This window comes from Oenanthe melanoleuca, chromosome 8 (assembly GCF_029582105.1).
Source record: "Oenanthe melanoleuca isolate GR-GAL-2019-014 chromosome 8, OMel1.0, whole genome shotgun sequence".
In the NCBI taxonomy this organism is placed as follows: Eukaryota; Metazoa; Chordata; class Aves; order Passeriformes; family Muscicapidae; genus Oenanthe; species Oenanthe melanoleuca.
Window position 1 is genome coordinate 21759511 of NC_079342.1, and position 17073 is coordinate 21776583.

A 17073-nucleotide genomic window follows, 5' to 3' on the forward strand; every position below is an offset into this window, starting at 1 on the left:
CAATTTATACAAACTCCTATGCTCTGTGTTGACATCTATAGCACACTGTGTGTCTATGAGGCATTAAAAGTAAAACAGGCTGGAGATTGCTTCAGTTGTGCAGTGCAACAAGCCAATATGCAAGTAGCAAATCCTACCTTTCCTGTGTAAAGAAATCTTAACTGAATTTAAAATAGTAGATTTTATCAATTTCAAAACTCTTACCTCTGCATTTTCATGACCTTCCAATGTCATGCAGATATCTAGATCACTGTCCCGAAATCCAAATCCATTCTTTGAGGAGCCAAATAAGCAAAGCCTGGCTTTATCTGATCAAAAGAATAGACAAGAAAAAGGTAAATTCTTTTACAGTTGAATGGTAAGTGCTCAGTATTAAATATTGCTTAACTGCGATGTGCAGGTGCCCATAAAATGAGCTTAAAGACAGCTTACACTGTTACTTCAAAGACCTCAGATTTGATAAAGGAGGAAGCACAACACATCAGAAATTATTTACAGAAAGTAAGGCAGGATAAAGACTTTTTTAATGTGATTTTTTATGACTGAAGTATCTTATAGTTACTATAATCATTAAATGGCATCTCTATATGTTGTGCAATGCTTTGCGGTATGCAACTGCACTTTCCTGCTTTTAATAAATCCAAATAATGTGCAAACCCAGTCACCAGTACAGCTTTACCCCACAGATAAGACAGAGCTACTCCTAGGGTAGCCAAAGTAATATTTCTGGTCTCACTGGAGTTTATCTAGGTTGCATATTTTTCCTATGACTAGGTAAAGATAGGCAATGAGTTTTTGCAATCATAACATACTATTCAAGAAGATACAAGCAGTAAGATTACAATACTTTATGGAACATTCTTTTCCAATTGCTTTGTTTACATTTTTGTTTGAAACACAATATTACTAAGTATTTTCATTCTTGGATGGCAAAACTACTTCGTTAAAACAAATTCTTTCCTAACTGCAAAGAATACATTGATCTGTTCAATTGAAATTAATGCTAAGAAAATACATCTAACACCTATTCCCAGCCTTCTTTCCTAAACTTTAAACCTTAAGTCTTTCAAGGCTATGTAACAGGTCTCAATCCTCAGCTGCTGCCAGTAATTGGAGGCACAGCCAGTGGATGGAATTCCCAATTCCTTGATAACAGGTCAGCTACAGCAGAATGGCCTTCCATGGACTGGAATTCAGGAGACCTGGATTTGGTACTGGCTCTAGCACTGTTTTGCACCTCCTACAAAAAAACAATAATTTGGCATCTCTGTGCCTTGACTTCCATCACTGCAGTGAGACACCTTTGCTTGTTTTATATAAGAGATGTGAAGATCAACTCATTAAGATTTCTAAGATACTCAAGCACTGGTGACTAGGCAACAAAAGTACTTGGCTTATGACCAAAGCTAACACTAAACCCAACCAAACTTTATTCTTGGCCTGACTGGAGCAGTCCTGTGCTTGCATTACTAATCTGGCAGCTCCTCCTCCACTCTAGGGATGTTTCCATGGAATAGCATGAAGGGATGTTTAATGCTGAAGCCTGCAAGACAGCTTTACAAATGAAAGGAAAAGAGATGCCTCTGCTTCAAGCAAAGAAAATAAAATGAGACAAGCCACATCTTTATGTTCTGGACAACATAACTGAAGAAAGCATTCTCAAGAATCACTACCTAAGGTTACATACCATTATACTCTTTTCGAATAAATCTCTCCAAACTTGCCAGTATTTGTTCTCTGTTTTGTTGCTCAGATAAAGGAGGGGATAATTCATCTAAGTAAAAACAAATTAAAACACAGTCAGATATGACATTCAGCATCTCAAGAAACTTTTTCAGTTAATTAAAAGATTGGATGGTTTGGTTTGGTTGTTTTGTTTTTTTTTTTTTTTTTTTTTTTTTTGTTTTTTTTTGTTTTTTTTTTATGTTTGCTTTCCTTAAACCTGTGGTTTTCTTTTTATATTAGAGTCTTTAGGATTTATTCCAAGACATTCAATTTTTCAATCTGGTGGGCACTTGGCATCAAGCCAAGGTTAACCCACCACAGCCCCCCAAAATATTCCATAGAATTTGATAAGCACAAAAATTCATTTTGCCCAGAGCCTGATTCCTGGGTACACTGGTAGCTTTTTTAAAATCCAGTGAAAAATCCCATATAACATCAGTTTCTCAAATCTGTTATAAATTATCACAGCCATGGATTTTCTGAAAATTAAAATATTCATCCTTTGGAGCCTAGGGCACCTGGAAGAGCTTCTTCCTACTGAATTGTGAATAATTGAAAATAAGCAATTTAACCCTAGAATTTTTACTTCTCCCAGATCACAATATAGAGTGGAGTACAAACACTTTTTGAACTTACCAAAACATCTTTTACACACTATATCAAGTATTTCCCGAAATCTGTCTGTCATTGGTGGTAGTGGTTTTAGATCAATCTTCTTGAAATCCTCTGGGCAATCATTTTTGGAATGTCCATCCCGTTTGCAGATGCTGCATACTATAGTTGGTGGCTTTTTTTGGGGGAAAAAAAAGGAAAATTCTATTTGTGCACTTAAGACAGTCCAGCAGACCTAACATTTCTAAGCAAACAAGAACATTTAACATATGACATTTAACAACAGAGCCTCTACAAAGAACTGAACACCTCCCAACAAGCTGCATTTAGTTCTCACAGTGCCTAAAAGCAACTGGAAATTCTACAAGAAAGGAGAGGAAAGGCAGAAATAACCCACAAATAACCAGAAACAAACCCAGACTTTTTTGTGTAGAAATCAAAAAGCTTACGATGAGGGAAATAGACTAATCCAAATGCCACACAGGGTAGGGTTTCCAGCTGAATAACAGGTACTCTACAAAGGCCAGAGCTCCCATCCATAACCCAAACTGAAACAATCACTGTGGGAATCCCACCATCCACCCACTCTTAGATTAGTGACTTAAAAGTAATGGCCCAGTGATACATGATCAGCAGTACTTACCTTTCCTGAAGTAAAAATAAACTTATCAAACACATAATGCATTTCTTCTGTTGAGAGTCTGCCTTCCTCTTTGAGATCCTGGGTTTCCAGCCCTGCTTTGCAGCTGGCCGAGGTAGCTGGGGTGCCAGTGCACGTGGTCTGTGAAGACGACTCTGTCACCAAACTCTGCCTACTTTCAGCATCAGAAAACTCAGTACTGGAATTGGTGTCATCAGGCTGACGTGCACTGCAGTTACAGTGGTGGCTAAGCTCACCCTCAGTTAGACACACTGAAATTTCTAAATCATGCCTCTCTTTAGGTGATTCTTCCTTTAGTTCACAGCTTTCATTGGGAATAAGGGATAAAGCTTCTTCTTTGTCTTCTTCATAGCTAGAGTCCAATGTTAAAAGTAGCAAAGAGTCCGTGTTGTGGGAAGTGCATCTTTTGGCTACAGCTTCTTCCACTTGATTACATTCAACTTCATTCTCTGGTATGTTACATCCACTTCCTGTAACTTCTTTATCTACAACATTTTCCTCTTGTGAAAGGCAACAGTTTGCTACAGGATCTTCTGATCTTGTGGATTTCTTATTATTTATTTTCCCTTTTTCTTTTTTCTTGGTATCTGGCTTGGATTTAATCCCACCTTTACTTTGTGGACATGCAAAATATTTATATGCTGTCCTAAATCGCTCCAGGATGTACTCAAATACCATCTGGCTATTTAGACTTCGTGCAACATTCCTCTTTAGTGCAAAAGGATCTGGGAAGAAAAAGAGCAACGTAATTAATCTTTAACTTCTACATTTCACAAAGCGGCTGAAATCCCTAAGTTATTACAGGGTAGCTAAGGAGATTCTTATATTATAATCCAGAACTGCATTTGGATATACTTAGAGAATGAAACACCCACAAGTTTTTTCAGAATTCTTCCACACAAAACATACCCATGTGCAGCCACAAATGGCTGACTATCATAAACAATTCTAAATAGTGTTACTAAAAAAGAAAACCATGGGTATATTGTACCATTATATTATGGCCAATTTCTAAACTAGAAATTATAATAAACATACAAAGGCAAATAAATAGAGGCCAGCCAGAACCCTTTTTTCCTCCACTGAAGAAGGATTTTTCATTTCTCTTAAGAAATTAATTTGTCTAAGAGTGATATTAAGGATGTAAGGATTGTATGAACCAATCTCACCAGGATCCATTCTTAGTCCTTCCTAATGATTTCTACACCAATGTTTTCCTGCATAGTTGCTACAAGTTTGCCTGGAAGATAGTACCAAACTGAGATTCTGTAACTTCATACATCAGCTACAAACTTAACATCAGAAAAAAAGGCAAAAATGAGAAGTAAAAAACATAAAGCAAACAACATCACAAATAACCCAACAACAGCACGTGAAGTACGTGCCAGAACCAGAATGCAATCTGGGTTTTTTAAATTATTTCTCATTTCTTCCTCAATGATTTGTCCTGTCACCTTACATCCCACATGTTGAATAAACACTTCCCTACTTTTTCTAAACTCTACCTAAAAGTAATTGAAGAAAAGAATTGGGAGAGGAAATTAAAGTCACAGGAGTGATCTCAACATCCACTACTCAACCTGTGCCTTGAGAATGCATTACTTGTTTTTCTGTTCTACTTTTCCTTCTTACTCTTCTTGTACCTTATTGACTCATCCTTCAATGTACCTCTGTACCTCATTCTCTGTCTGTATGATTCTTTGTCCTCTCCATCGCCTCAAGTGTTACAGATAAGCCACTTCAGCAACATCTCTAGAAAGTGTTCAAAAGTCATTATTCATGCTTTTATAAAAAAGTATCACCTTACATGGTTTCTCAGCCTTCCTCAAATACCCAAATTCTCTATTCTTAAGGTAATTTCAGAATGTCATACATTTCTCTGTAACTCAGTGACTTTCCCTGCTTTTCAGACAGAGAAAACTTGTCTTTAAAGACACTAAATAGCTGACAAAATACATATTTAAAAAACTTATTGTCCAGATTCTTGTAACAGATTTGCAAGTTAAGCAAATAAAGATGCTAATGCAGAATGACTATAGAAGTGGGAAGGGACCAGCCAGCCTACCTTCAATGGCTATTCGCCTCTTAGGCCAGTTTTTATTCTCTCTGGTTAAGAGCTCTTGTACCCGTATGCTGATGACATATTCCTCCAAAGCAAATTCCAGTGTGTAAAACTTCAAAAGTTCCAACCACAGTTGCCCCAGTGAAACTTGGTGAGGGGTTTTGAATGCTAAGAGAGACTGAAAAACATGTACACAAGTGCTCAACTGCAATAAGAAATTAATATTACCCCTTTTTTTGTCCTGACTCCATCCAACATCAATGTTTAAAAAAAAAAGATGAGAGACAGCAAATGGTTTTCAACTAAATAAAGTCAGGACTTACAATCCCATGTTTCTCTTTCGCATTGCTTTGGTTGTCCACTTCTGAGCTTGTTGCCTTCTTGCCACCACCTTTTTGTTGTTCAACTTTAGCTTTGCTTTCTGCTCCAACAGAGTTTTTCGCTGCACCATTTGTGGGTGGTTTGTACTCCCACCTTACAAATTCTTCATCTTCCACCCCTTTCAGCTGGTGGTCATCTGGCCTCTTCGAATCAAAGCCTTCAATCTAACAACAATTAAAGTGGCTCTGAAACAAGACTGTACATAATACATACAACCAACAATTTTCAGCAAATGTAACACTGACTACTGTGGTACTCACACCCCTCAAGAATAACAGATGTCAGAGAAAGAAATTCAGAGAAATAAAGAAGAAAATAATTGCCTTTTCTCCAAAACACAGATGATACAACTATACAGCCTGCTACAAGTGCCTATTAAAAATTCTTCAGAATCATCAAGCATCATCTGTGTGAGCATTAAGTATCAATGATTTTATTTATAATTTTCTTTGGCAATCAAATTCTGCATTTTTATGAAGTTGCAGAATGCAGAAAAAATGCCAACAATTTAATAATGAAGCTACTATATTACCAAATCACTCACCCAATTGCCCAAATAGGATGGTAAAATACGTGGTTTTCTTTGTTGAAGAAAAAATATCACCATTAAGGCAAAGGAATACGAGGGAATCCCACCTTCAGCCTGACAGTCAATGTGACAGAGCTGTAAGAAAATAAATAATTACTTTTCTGATGTAACACCAGAATTTTAGTTTACAATCTAACATAAAAGAAGAAACACTAAAGAAATGTAAGAAACATATGAGAGTGAAATACAAAATGCTGTATCTCAGAAACTGCAGTGGTTATGCCATGCTACTTACAGACAAAATACAAACTGTAGCACATTATACAGTGCCTTAAGGAATACCATCTTATCACACATTATTCTTTCCAGTTTGATCACATTTTGTGACTGTGGGACAGGCTTGCATCTAGAATTGCAGTCAACTATGAAATGTGCTATTGTACAGCAGCATCTCATGTATGGAGGTGGGGTGAAGCAGTGGCACAAAGTCCTTTCTACAACCATATTTATGGTATATTACAAACTATATTGTAGACAGTGCATAAAAAGAAGTGTTGAGGATAACTAAATCACTTACTCTAGCCCAATAGCGGAAAGCCAAAACCAAGGGAATCAGGACAGGCTCCAGTTTACCAAGTGCAGCCAGCAGGTCAGTTGTAAGGCAAGCCACGTCATTCCTAGCACTTACTTTACACGTCAAACCACTGCAATCACAATGCAGAACAGATAAAGGGTTATCACTTTGTGATATAGATGATGCTTGGGGCAGGGGGAGGTGGGGCATCACACCCACTGCAATAAAAAAAGCCATCAGTTTCTCCCTATGTAAGAACCTGAATTTTTAAAACAAAAAGCTACAGAATATCATTATTTTTTTACTATCAACTTATTGACTGCATCTAGAACTTACAGGAGTTCATTACAGCCAAAAGTACAGCATTAAGAATTTGCTTTAAGTTCTGCTGTTACTTAATAACATTATCATGCACAATTCAATAGCCAAGTATATTGCCTACATTCCAAACACTTAAATTAATAAATTAATTAACACTCCACACCTGCTGCACATTAAAAGTTGGTAAAAGCATAAAACAGCTCCTCTAAAAACTTTCCTTTAGTTTCTCAGAACAATTTTTTCTATTCTGTTACAAATAGAAAAAGACAAGCCCACTCTTGTAGCATTTACTTCACCAGATTTAGTCCATACCTCTGGCCAGTCAAGAAATCGTGTTTCATTTTGGAGGTTGCTACTTCTTAGGAATTTATTGAAACTGTCAGATGATGTGTCCTTTCTGGCAATGTGTATCTTATAAAATGTTTTTAAAGCCTTGGCTTAAAACTGCTGGCAAAAATTTAAATAACTGAAAACAACTCTACTTTTCCCCCAGTTAAGTAAAAGGAGAACAGCAATGTCAGATTCCTACACCCAGGGAGTTCTGTGTAGCACAAAAAAAAAAAGCAGCTTTCTTTCTAGATTACATTTCTGTGTATGAGCAACTCCCTTTTAATACAAACATAAGCTGAATGTGACAGTAATACTTCTTGTCAGGAGTGCAGGCAATCAGCTGTTATGAACAAGCACAGTAGCTCATTAAAAACTTTTTAATGTCAGTCACACATACCTTTTAACATCTTTGCAAAAGACAACAGGAACTTTGGCATGGAAATCCGACTCCACATCTGAGTAGACAGCTTAGCGACGAGGGAGAAAAAAAACACACTTTGTTTCAAGTTTCCCAATTCTGTCTTTAAAATTATTATATTTATACCATGATTTTTCAGAACAACTCAAATTAAGTGCTGCATAGCTAAGCAGTACCAATATTTTCTGGTCACTTTTGATGCTTACCACCAGTATCACACAGCCAGGCTGTGTTCCTGACAGAACCACAAGGCTACAATTTTTGGAACAGCTCTCACTCATGTACACATGCAAGTGGAGAGCAGTTTTTGAGTTTATTGCTTAGAATTCATCCTACAAAAAGTTAAAACTTTTTGCTTTGGCATCTGACACTACTGCCCCAACATCTGGCAACCTGAACTGGACTAATGGGGCTAACATTCTCTTCCTCATTCATTTCTCATCTCTCACTCACACAAGCACTGGTGTTCATAAAAATCACATTCATAAAAACCGCCCAGATACTTCGGTTGAAAACCAACCAATTTTTCTAAGTTTACAGAAAAATTGAGCATAAAAACAACTACACAGCAGATGGGATGTTAAACAGAAATGAGATGCAACTAAAACTCACCACTGTTCTTCAAGATCTCAAGCACCTGGATCAGAACATCTGGTTGACTCATCTACAATGACAAAATTAGAGCAGGTTGCATTACTGAGACTAGTATTTTCTTTTATGTTTTATTTCAAACTACTTGTGTTGCAAAACTAGTAACTCTGTGTCCTTCAAAAAAGTGAAATAATGTGTCAGTATTAATGAAAAAGTTAACTGTACCTGTCTACACCATGAAAACAGGTGCCAGTAAACTTCACAGCCAGCTTTCCTTCAGCCTACAGCTCTAGTAAACACTTCTGTTCTAGTTCTGCATTAACAGGATAAATAAAAGCACTTGCCATATATTCAACAATTTCATTGTCAATGTATACTACTAGAAATGGACAGCAATAAAGAATTTAATGTCAAGACTTTCCCAGGGGTTTTTAAAGGTTATCATTTTAAAGCATATGCAAGTGCAGCAGTTGAGTGTCTATCAAGAATTGCTGCTAATATCACACACTAAACATGAACCAACAACTTCATTACCTAAAGAACATCACTTTTATCCCAAATTTTAAAAGTGAAGGGGAGTCAAAACCTACAAGAGTTTACAGTCTGAATCGTGAACTAATAGAAGCTCACTTAGCCAAGTCAACCCTTTCCATACTGTTTCAGTGCTTACTCAAAAAAGAATTCAGAAGAAGTCTAGCATAAGACTGTAAAACAAAACAAAACAAAAAAAACCACCCAAGAATTAAAGTTATCTAAAGAGCAATGAAAACTTCCTCCACAGCACAGCTGACTCCAAATCAAAGATTAGATGCTTTGTCATATGCTAACAGCATGTGCCTCAAAAGAAGATGAAGGCAATGGAATAGAAATAAATGTGGATGTCCTTGATTTAAAAACTAGTCTTAGTTAATACAAGATAATATTTACACACCTTAGGGGGGAATTTGATATCAATGTTAACATCGCTGGTCTTAAAAGCAAATCTAGTTAAACAGGAGCCATACATCCTCAGGGAACAGTCTGGAGAGAGAGAAACATAATTATTTAACAGTTAGAAAATAAGTTTTTCTTTAGTGGATGATGCATACCTTGCTTTAGATACTGCACCTCACAAGTGGCATTCCCAGATTAATAACACTGAACCCCTTTCTCGCTCCTGTTAAGGGTAGGCATTTCCATAACACAGCATCACAGGAAAACAAATTCAAATACTGTAACCACCAAATGTCTGACATTTTCCAAGCTGTTTTAAAGATTTTTTGCAATGCAGCTTTAGTTCTGTTTGTTTTTAACATAAAATTAAATATGAAGTAACAATAACTGTCACCCTCTCAGTGTAGGATTTTATGTAACAGCTTTTGTTAAGTACAGCTTGATTTCACTGCAGCACTTAGCCAATTACAAAATTCTTTGTTGTCTCACAGACTCCTGAATGAGGCACCAATCTGTTGATTCCATCAGCAAGTTCCAGCACAGAGTTCACCACAAAATATGTATATAAAGCATAACTTCAATATAATCCAAGGCACAGAATACAGTGTCCATTCAGTATTTCAGTTAATAGTTACCTGAAAAGATGCAGAACAGATCTAAACTAACTAGGAAGCACCTACTCAGAAATAATATGAGAAATGTCACCCCATTCCATAAACAATAATTTATCCTAATTCATGATAAAATTTTTGCAGATGAAAATTTTGCTTTAATAGAAATTAGTATCTCCCATACTTAAATCAGCTGAAAAATGAGACTGCTCTCAATCCTTCCCAAATCCAACACTCAGCTCAAGCAGGGTCACCCAGAGCAGGTTGTCCACACTGTGTGCAGTTGGGTTTTGAAATTCTGCACATATGGAGAGTCCACAAACTCTCCAGTCAACTTGTGCCAGTGTTCAACCACTCTCACAGCAAAGAGGGTTTTTCTTGTATGTCTTCCTTTATGTGTGTTCTGACCAAACTCAATCAGAAACATCAACAAAATTACTCTTAAGAGAAAATAGATCTTACACATACATAGCTTCAAGCCTATTTTCACTGCTTAGAAACCAGCCCTCTCAGAATGAAAGTCTGAATGGTTAATAATAATAATTTGCAATTTCTTCCAATGGCTTATCATAGTAGTAAGAATTTTTGCATAGTTCTAATGTGAGCTCAAGAGAAAATCATGCCAGAAGATCAGATATTTTCTACACAGCGCATGAAATAATTTTTTTCGAATTTACAACTTAGGAAAACATTCACTAAAACATAGCTGGCTTTGAAAAGGAGAATAACAAACTGTCATTTACTATTAGACTCCCCTTCCACTACTCCTACACCTCCATAGAAGCTCATCAGTCCAAACAAGACAGCCAAAGTAACAATAATTTTTCTGAGTATTTATGTAAAAATGTTGTGTGAAAAAGCTTTGTCTTATGCTTCCCACTACCAGTGGAAAACTCCCTAGAGTTCCAGAATAGAAATTTGCTCTAGGAGCCACTTATTAGAGAACAAACAGATTAGCAAACCTTCACCCTACAAACCCCTTCTATTCTATTCAGCACCTCCCATTTAAGCAGATACTTCATAGAGCACTTAAAACTAAAGCTGATCATCCTGCGTATAACAAAATCTTTCTTACAGCTGTATTTTTAAAGAACAAAGGTGAAAAAAGGTATTTCTGAAACAAATGAACTGTATAGAATGGCACTTGATTCCAATATAGATGAAATTAAAAATTTAAAACTTTTTTTTTGCAACGAGATTAGTATTTTCTTCTGCTTAGATGCACTCAACACCAAACCACTGTTAGCACGAAGTCAACATCACTGCGGCTTCAAAAATCTGATTTTAAACTCCCAGTGTATTAACTAAAGGAGATTATGTGAAATCAATGCAAAGAAGCAAATGTCAAATATTATCCTTGTTGTTATGTTATCCCACCACTTTAAAGAGGATCGATAAATGCATCAGAAAGAAGGACAAATAAGCACAATCATATTGTCCTCTTTTTATACATTTGTTAATTCTTTTAAAATCAACTGCTAGCCTATATTAAAAAGTCTCTATATATTAATATTGTACACTATCAAGATAATTTAACCCCAAATGCACTCATTCACCATTAATGAAGGTATCAAAAATATACATGCAAAAATAATGAAACATTTTCACCTGAAGCAAATGGAGAATACTATGAATACCTGGTAAGGGCTGTTGAATAATTTTCTCCATCTCATTTACAATTTCTTGCCGAATTCTGAAGTCCTCATCTGAGATGCCTTGTTCATTTGCTGCCTCGATGAGAGTGAAACTCAGAGCAGCCAACTGTGCAGACGAGGGCGGTGGGAGCGCCCGCAGCTCGTTCTCTTCCTGCTTTTCCTGAATAATTGGTGGATGAAATAAGTAAAAACTGGTATTTTAAGAGGAAAAGGCTATCTCTTACTGCTGTATGATATTGGAACATGCTGTTTGCGTCCCGACTAAACACTTCCAAAGGCAGGAACTCTGCCTGGCCTAACTGGCAAATAAAATAGTGTGGTCCCAGGAATGAGAGCAGATACTCAGTGTTTAAAACAGAGAATGCTGTCTCACAGATGGTCCATTTCTGAACCACATTTTCTGATAGTTCTGAAGTAAAATTCATCCAAGAAAATAAAAAGCTGTAATTGTTCCTACATAATAAAAGTAACTGAGCTGGAAAAGTCACATGGATTTTTTCAGAGTGGATTGTACTTGAAGGAAAGATATCAGAGGCAGAAAAAGTATTCCTAGCTCCAAGGGAATTTTCTAAGTTGAGTGCCATTACTGCTTAAACAGCTGGTGCCAGAAAGTACTGGATTTAGTGCACCCAATCCAACAGCAAGAACATGTCAGATGCATCAAGTCATTTAGGACTCAAGTAATTTGGGACTAAGTACAACAATCCCTTTTTTCATGAATTCATCAACTACATGAAAGATATTACTGAAATAAATAATAACCATAAAATAAATACGCACTTGGAAAACACAGGACAGTATGAAAATGTTTGTTTCATTCTAGGCTGAAACTCTCAACTCTTCTGTTCTTATCCAAACAAAATTAGTGTAAGAAAGAATATGAGCATTTTTGAAGTAGTATGGAGTTTTTTTATGTCATCACATTAGGATTTTTCTTCAGTTAGGAAACCACAGCTGCTGCTGAGCTTATTTGATTGTCATGTATCTCACAGAGCTGTAAACAGGAGCATTTTATGAAGTAACATTTAAGACCGTTACATAGGTATCACCATGATGCTGCACACAACATAAAGCTATCTCAGGTAAGTGTTAATAAGTGAAACTGCTCCCTGTCCTCCAGAATTCCAGTCAGTGCTAAAGAAACCTCATTGCTCAATTCTCATCTTCACGCCCAGATGAAAAGCATGGTAAGAAAGTGTTTATAGATCAATCACAGGCCTGACTCATTTTTTAAGTATGATGCAATTCAGGAGACCATGAGAGAACCAGAATCCTTTACAAATTATCACTGACCATAATGTAAAAATGTTACTTTGTGAGATTTAATGGACTTATGGTATTTGGAGTCTTCCAGGTGATGACTTGTACACGTTGTAGAATTAGAGCATTAATGAAAAACAGAAGTATGGCAAGAAATCTATGGAAACATATGAAAGCAATTTGACTGAATTTTGGGAAATGGTTATAGAAAGAGTAATTTTAACCATCTAAATCACAAAATTCAACATAGTGGGGAATCTGTAGCTCTTCATCAGCATTTACAAAAATGGGCTGGCAAGAAAATCTGTGCACCTTTTATTGGATTTCTTGCATGTAACAGTTCTTTAGAGCAAACCATAGCACCGTGGTACCTGATAAGGGAACTGGTTTTCTCTTTGTAAGCCTTGGAACTGTTTCTCATATTAAGCGCATTAATAAACCCAGAGTCATAATGGGTGAACTGAATCCTTCCCTCCTATAACTCTTCTGAACTTCACAAGTCCGCCAAAGTAAAGAAAAAAAGCCAACATAAAAACAACATCCCCAGCCTCACCATCAACCCTGGAGGTTTTGCTACCAATGGCATTATTTTCAGAAAACAGAAAAACTGAATATATTTTTATGTATTATATATTTCTCACCTAAGTTACCTTTCATTTTGTTACTAGTATGATGAACTGCCCACTACTCAGAGACACTAATTCAGAAGCAATAACCAAAATACCCTTTCCTCTCTGCCTGGACAAATCATCAAGCCTTTCCTCTTAAACAGAAAACAGAAATTTGTGGATCTCTGCTCAGCACACAAACTTTCACCTAAATGAACATGACCAAAGAAAACAAACCACGTATCAAAAAAACATTTTAATTTTAAAAATAAAATTAAGAAACAGAGGAGGAAAAGAAAGAAAAAAATAGCCATAATCTTGTTAACTTACCATTATATTTTTCTTATGACGTTTTTCCTTAATATGCTTGTGGGCTCCCTGGATATTTTCAATGTGGACTAAGCAGAGTTTGCATAGATACTGACAGTTGGTGTATTCTGGGGAGCGCTGAGAAAAAATTGCCATAGATTTAAACAAATATTTCTACCAGTAGTGCCTGAAAAACTCAATTCTTCGATTAATAAACTGCATTTAACTACTATGTAACACTTTTAATGTCAAGGTGCTTTGCAAACATTAAGCAATCTTCAAAAAACAAGCAGAAATGGATTTTTACCTTTATGGCAAGAGGGGAGAGCGAGGGAAAGAAGTGAGATGACTTGAGTATTACATTTCTCAGTAAATTTAGTGAGGTAAGATTAAGGCTGAAGAGTTTATGCTTCTTAAGGCTGACCTAAAGGCCATTCCCGTGTCAGGTGAAGCTTTTAATTACTGGATAAATCCCAGCATCTCCCCGCCTTTCTCTGAAGAGGAAATGGCACCAGCTCAGCCATGTCCAGCTCTGCTGTTGTGTCACAGGGCAGCGGCTCAGCCCTGTCACAAAGGGTGTGGCCAGGCAGCCTGGGGCAACACAGCCTCTTCCTAATCCCTGTGCTCAGCCCAGGTGGGATCCTCTGCAAAGGGCTGATGCTATTCCGCTCTGATGAATGCTCTGGGATGCTCAGAATTGGATACACTTGCAGAACAAGCACGTTTTTCACAGACAGGCTGGCAGAGATGGACTACACAAATGGAGAGTGGCTGCTGGGGAGATCCCCAAGCCTGCAAGAGACAGCCAAACCTCCAGAGATGATGGGGAAGAAGGGAACCTGTTCTCCAGGGTTCACGAGGGGATACCATGGAGTTTATTCAGCCAGGAAACCATTAAGACCTGCTGGAGTAAAAGGCAGAAAGGACTCTGCAAACAGAAGGGGCTGTTACCAAATAATCCACTTTATCTTTCTCATCCTGCAATTGTATTTTCTTGATCAAACAGATCACAGATACAGAGATTGAAAACCTTTCGAAAAGCTCACTGCAGAGACAAAAGGGCTAAAAAAAAAAAAACACTTTAGTTTTTCTCCATACTTGTTAGACTACTACAGTAACTGGGAGAGAAAAAAAACTTTAACATTTACTTTAAAATTTTCATCCTAATTCTAATACAGCTATATTTACCTAAACCCAAAAAGAATACTGAAAACACCAGATGTTTCAACAGTGACACAACAATGAATGAACACCATTTTAAGACACTGAGGTGGACCACAGATCAGTTAAACAAATCTGATTTGCCATATGGAACCTAAACCACTGTTAAATTTGGGCAAGTTTTTCCACTTACTACTTACTGAACTTGACCTCTTGCTTTTGGAAAAAAAAAAACAGTCTGATACTCTCCCACTACAGAGTAAATATCCATTTAAAATATTGCTTTAATTACTAATTCTCTTTACTCCTATTTTCTCTAAGACAAATACCTAGTATGATGAAATTAAACATCCTTTTGGAAAACAACTCAGTTAGCTAGTTACACCTAGCTACCTGGGAAGATTCAAGTATTTGATGCTCGATAACTGAAGTAGATAAAAATATTTTACCATTATTTTATAATAAAGTAAGTATCAGCAGTAAAAATATTTTTGAAAATTTTGTATATCTTTACAATATTGATCTGCAGTATGCCTAACAGATGTTACCAGGAAGTCTGAACCATGTAACAACTTTTATTTTGCCTTTATTGTGAAGACTTTAAAAATCATCTAATTATGCTTAACTCCAATGAAAAGGGCAAAAACTCAAAATAACAAGACAGAAAAGGTACAGACTGCTACTTGTGTAAGATAGATGCACCCAAATCAGCCAGGTCTCATGAAATTTGTCCTCGGATACTCAAGGAGATAATGTATAAAAGAGCCAGTTGTATTTTAAAGAACTCAGAGAACGGGAAGGTTCCAGATCATCAGGATAGAGAAACTTAAGAATACCTTTAAAGGGCTAAATAAGACAAGCCAAGGAATTAGACACCAGTCAGAATTAGCATTCAGAAAAATACTGTAATAAATTTTTAATAAGCACATGGGGGAAAAAAGCAGGTCAGAGGTTTGATCTGCTACAAACAAATTGCACGAACCAAATCTTAGGATTGCTTTCCTAAAGATAAGGCTTAGCTCTTGAAGAAGCAGCAGCAGACCTTGTACTTGAGTTTTACAAAGTCTTTGTCACTTGTCATAGTATCAGTCTGAAAAGGAGACCATAGATACTATTTAAATAAAGAACAGTAAAGTGGGAGCAAAACTGCTGAGAGAACTGTCCTCAGAGCACTCGTACCTAAAAGCATGTGCCAAGTGTTCTTCAGCAGAGTCCTTGTGGGGGCAGAAATATCCACACTTTTGTTGAAGAGGTAGGAAATGCAACAGAAGGTGTGCTGACTATAAATGTAAAAGATATTAACTTGGAAGAGGATACAGAACATGTAAAATGACAAAAATTTCAGCGATCCCAAAAAGTTAGAGAAATTGAACAAATAAGCTCCAACTAAGTAATATCACAGCAAGGTACCATTCCTTAGGTATTATCAACTGCAAAACATGCAGGGCTGGGAAAACCTGATGGACCAATTCCTAAGAAAAGGAATCATTGCTGCTCCAACCATAAGCCAACTGCTGCTAAAAAAGCAGAGACCCTAAACAAAAATGCCGTATTTCAGCAAGATGAAGCCAGCTTTCCTCTTTATATGTAAAACTTCAGCTGAAATTGCACGTCCAATTTTGAACACTGCTTACACAATGGGTGTCTAAACAAAAGCACAAGAACGAACCAGGAACTAAAAACCCCCAAGACCAATGAACAAAGAGGGCCTAAAGAAGGAATGAAAAAATAAATCACGGGAATGATTTTCCCATGTGCAGAATAGTGTGAAAAAGAAGTAATAAACTTTTGGTTATTTTCCTTGGACAGCATATGAGGGATCAAAATGCTTCCATTAGGTATTACCAAAAACTTCTGTGCTACCTACACTGACTTTAACATTTGTTTCACTAGAGACAATATTAAGAACAATTTAGGTGAACATTTTTAAGCAGTTATCTCCAATATACTGGTGAGAGGTAATACACTAAAGAAAGCTCAAGGTTCTTTTCAGTCCTGTATTCTGAATTTCCAGAGAACCAGACTTAAATCTTTTAAGATAAAATCCTGTTTAAATACTGGAACTGTAAACCTTCAGATCTAAAAAATTTTAAAAATACTGTTCTGCAAAAGATACATGTGCCACAAAAGGAACACCAAGTTTCCAATCCATATCATCTGCCATGATGAACAACTAATCAACTACTGGAGACAGTATCTTAGATTAGAAAGTGACTCATTATTAAGGAGAAAGAAAAAGAAGCAGCAGGATGTAGTAGAAATACCACCCAACCAGAAATATGGTGATGGTAATGAAAGAGGACACACATTTTCTTTTTTATCTGATAAATAA

General features: G+C 36.6%; 1 protein-coding gene across 3 annotated transcripts in view; it reads right to left on the reverse strand.

Moving 5' to 3' along the window:
• The window catches only part of TUT4 (terminal uridylyl transferase 4), a 44207-nt gene that overhangs the window by 16400 nt on the left and 10734 nt on the right, over nucleotides 1-17073 (reverse strand). For all 3 annotated transcript variants that reach the window (XM_056498225.1, XM_056498226.1, XM_056498224.1), the window contains exons 4-16: nucleotides 13602-13718; nucleotides 11386-11563; nucleotides 9136-9224; nucleotides 8226-8277; nucleotides 7593-7662; nucleotides 6548-6674; nucleotides 5986-6105; nucleotides 5384-5605; nucleotides 5064-5238; nucleotides 2981-3723; nucleotides 2362-2512; nucleotides 1688-1774; nucleotides 205-308 (exon numbers count right to left, since the gene is read on the reverse strand). In XM_056498225.1, the coding sequence (XP_056354200.1) occupies nucleotides 205-308; nucleotides 1688-1774; nucleotides 2362-2512; nucleotides 2981-3723; nucleotides 5064-5238; nucleotides 5384-5605; nucleotides 5986-6105; nucleotides 6548-6674; nucleotides 7593-7662; nucleotides 8226-8277; nucleotides 9136-9224; nucleotides 11386-11563; nucleotides 13602-13718 (2235 nt within the window). The remainder of the gene's footprint in view (nucleotides 1-204; nucleotides 309-1687; nucleotides 1775-2361; nucleotides 2513-2980; nucleotides 3724-5063; nucleotides 5239-5383; nucleotides 5606-5985; nucleotides 6106-6547; nucleotides 6675-7592; nucleotides 7663-8225; nucleotides 8278-9135; nucleotides 9225-11385; nucleotides 11564-13601; nucleotides 13719-17073) is intronic.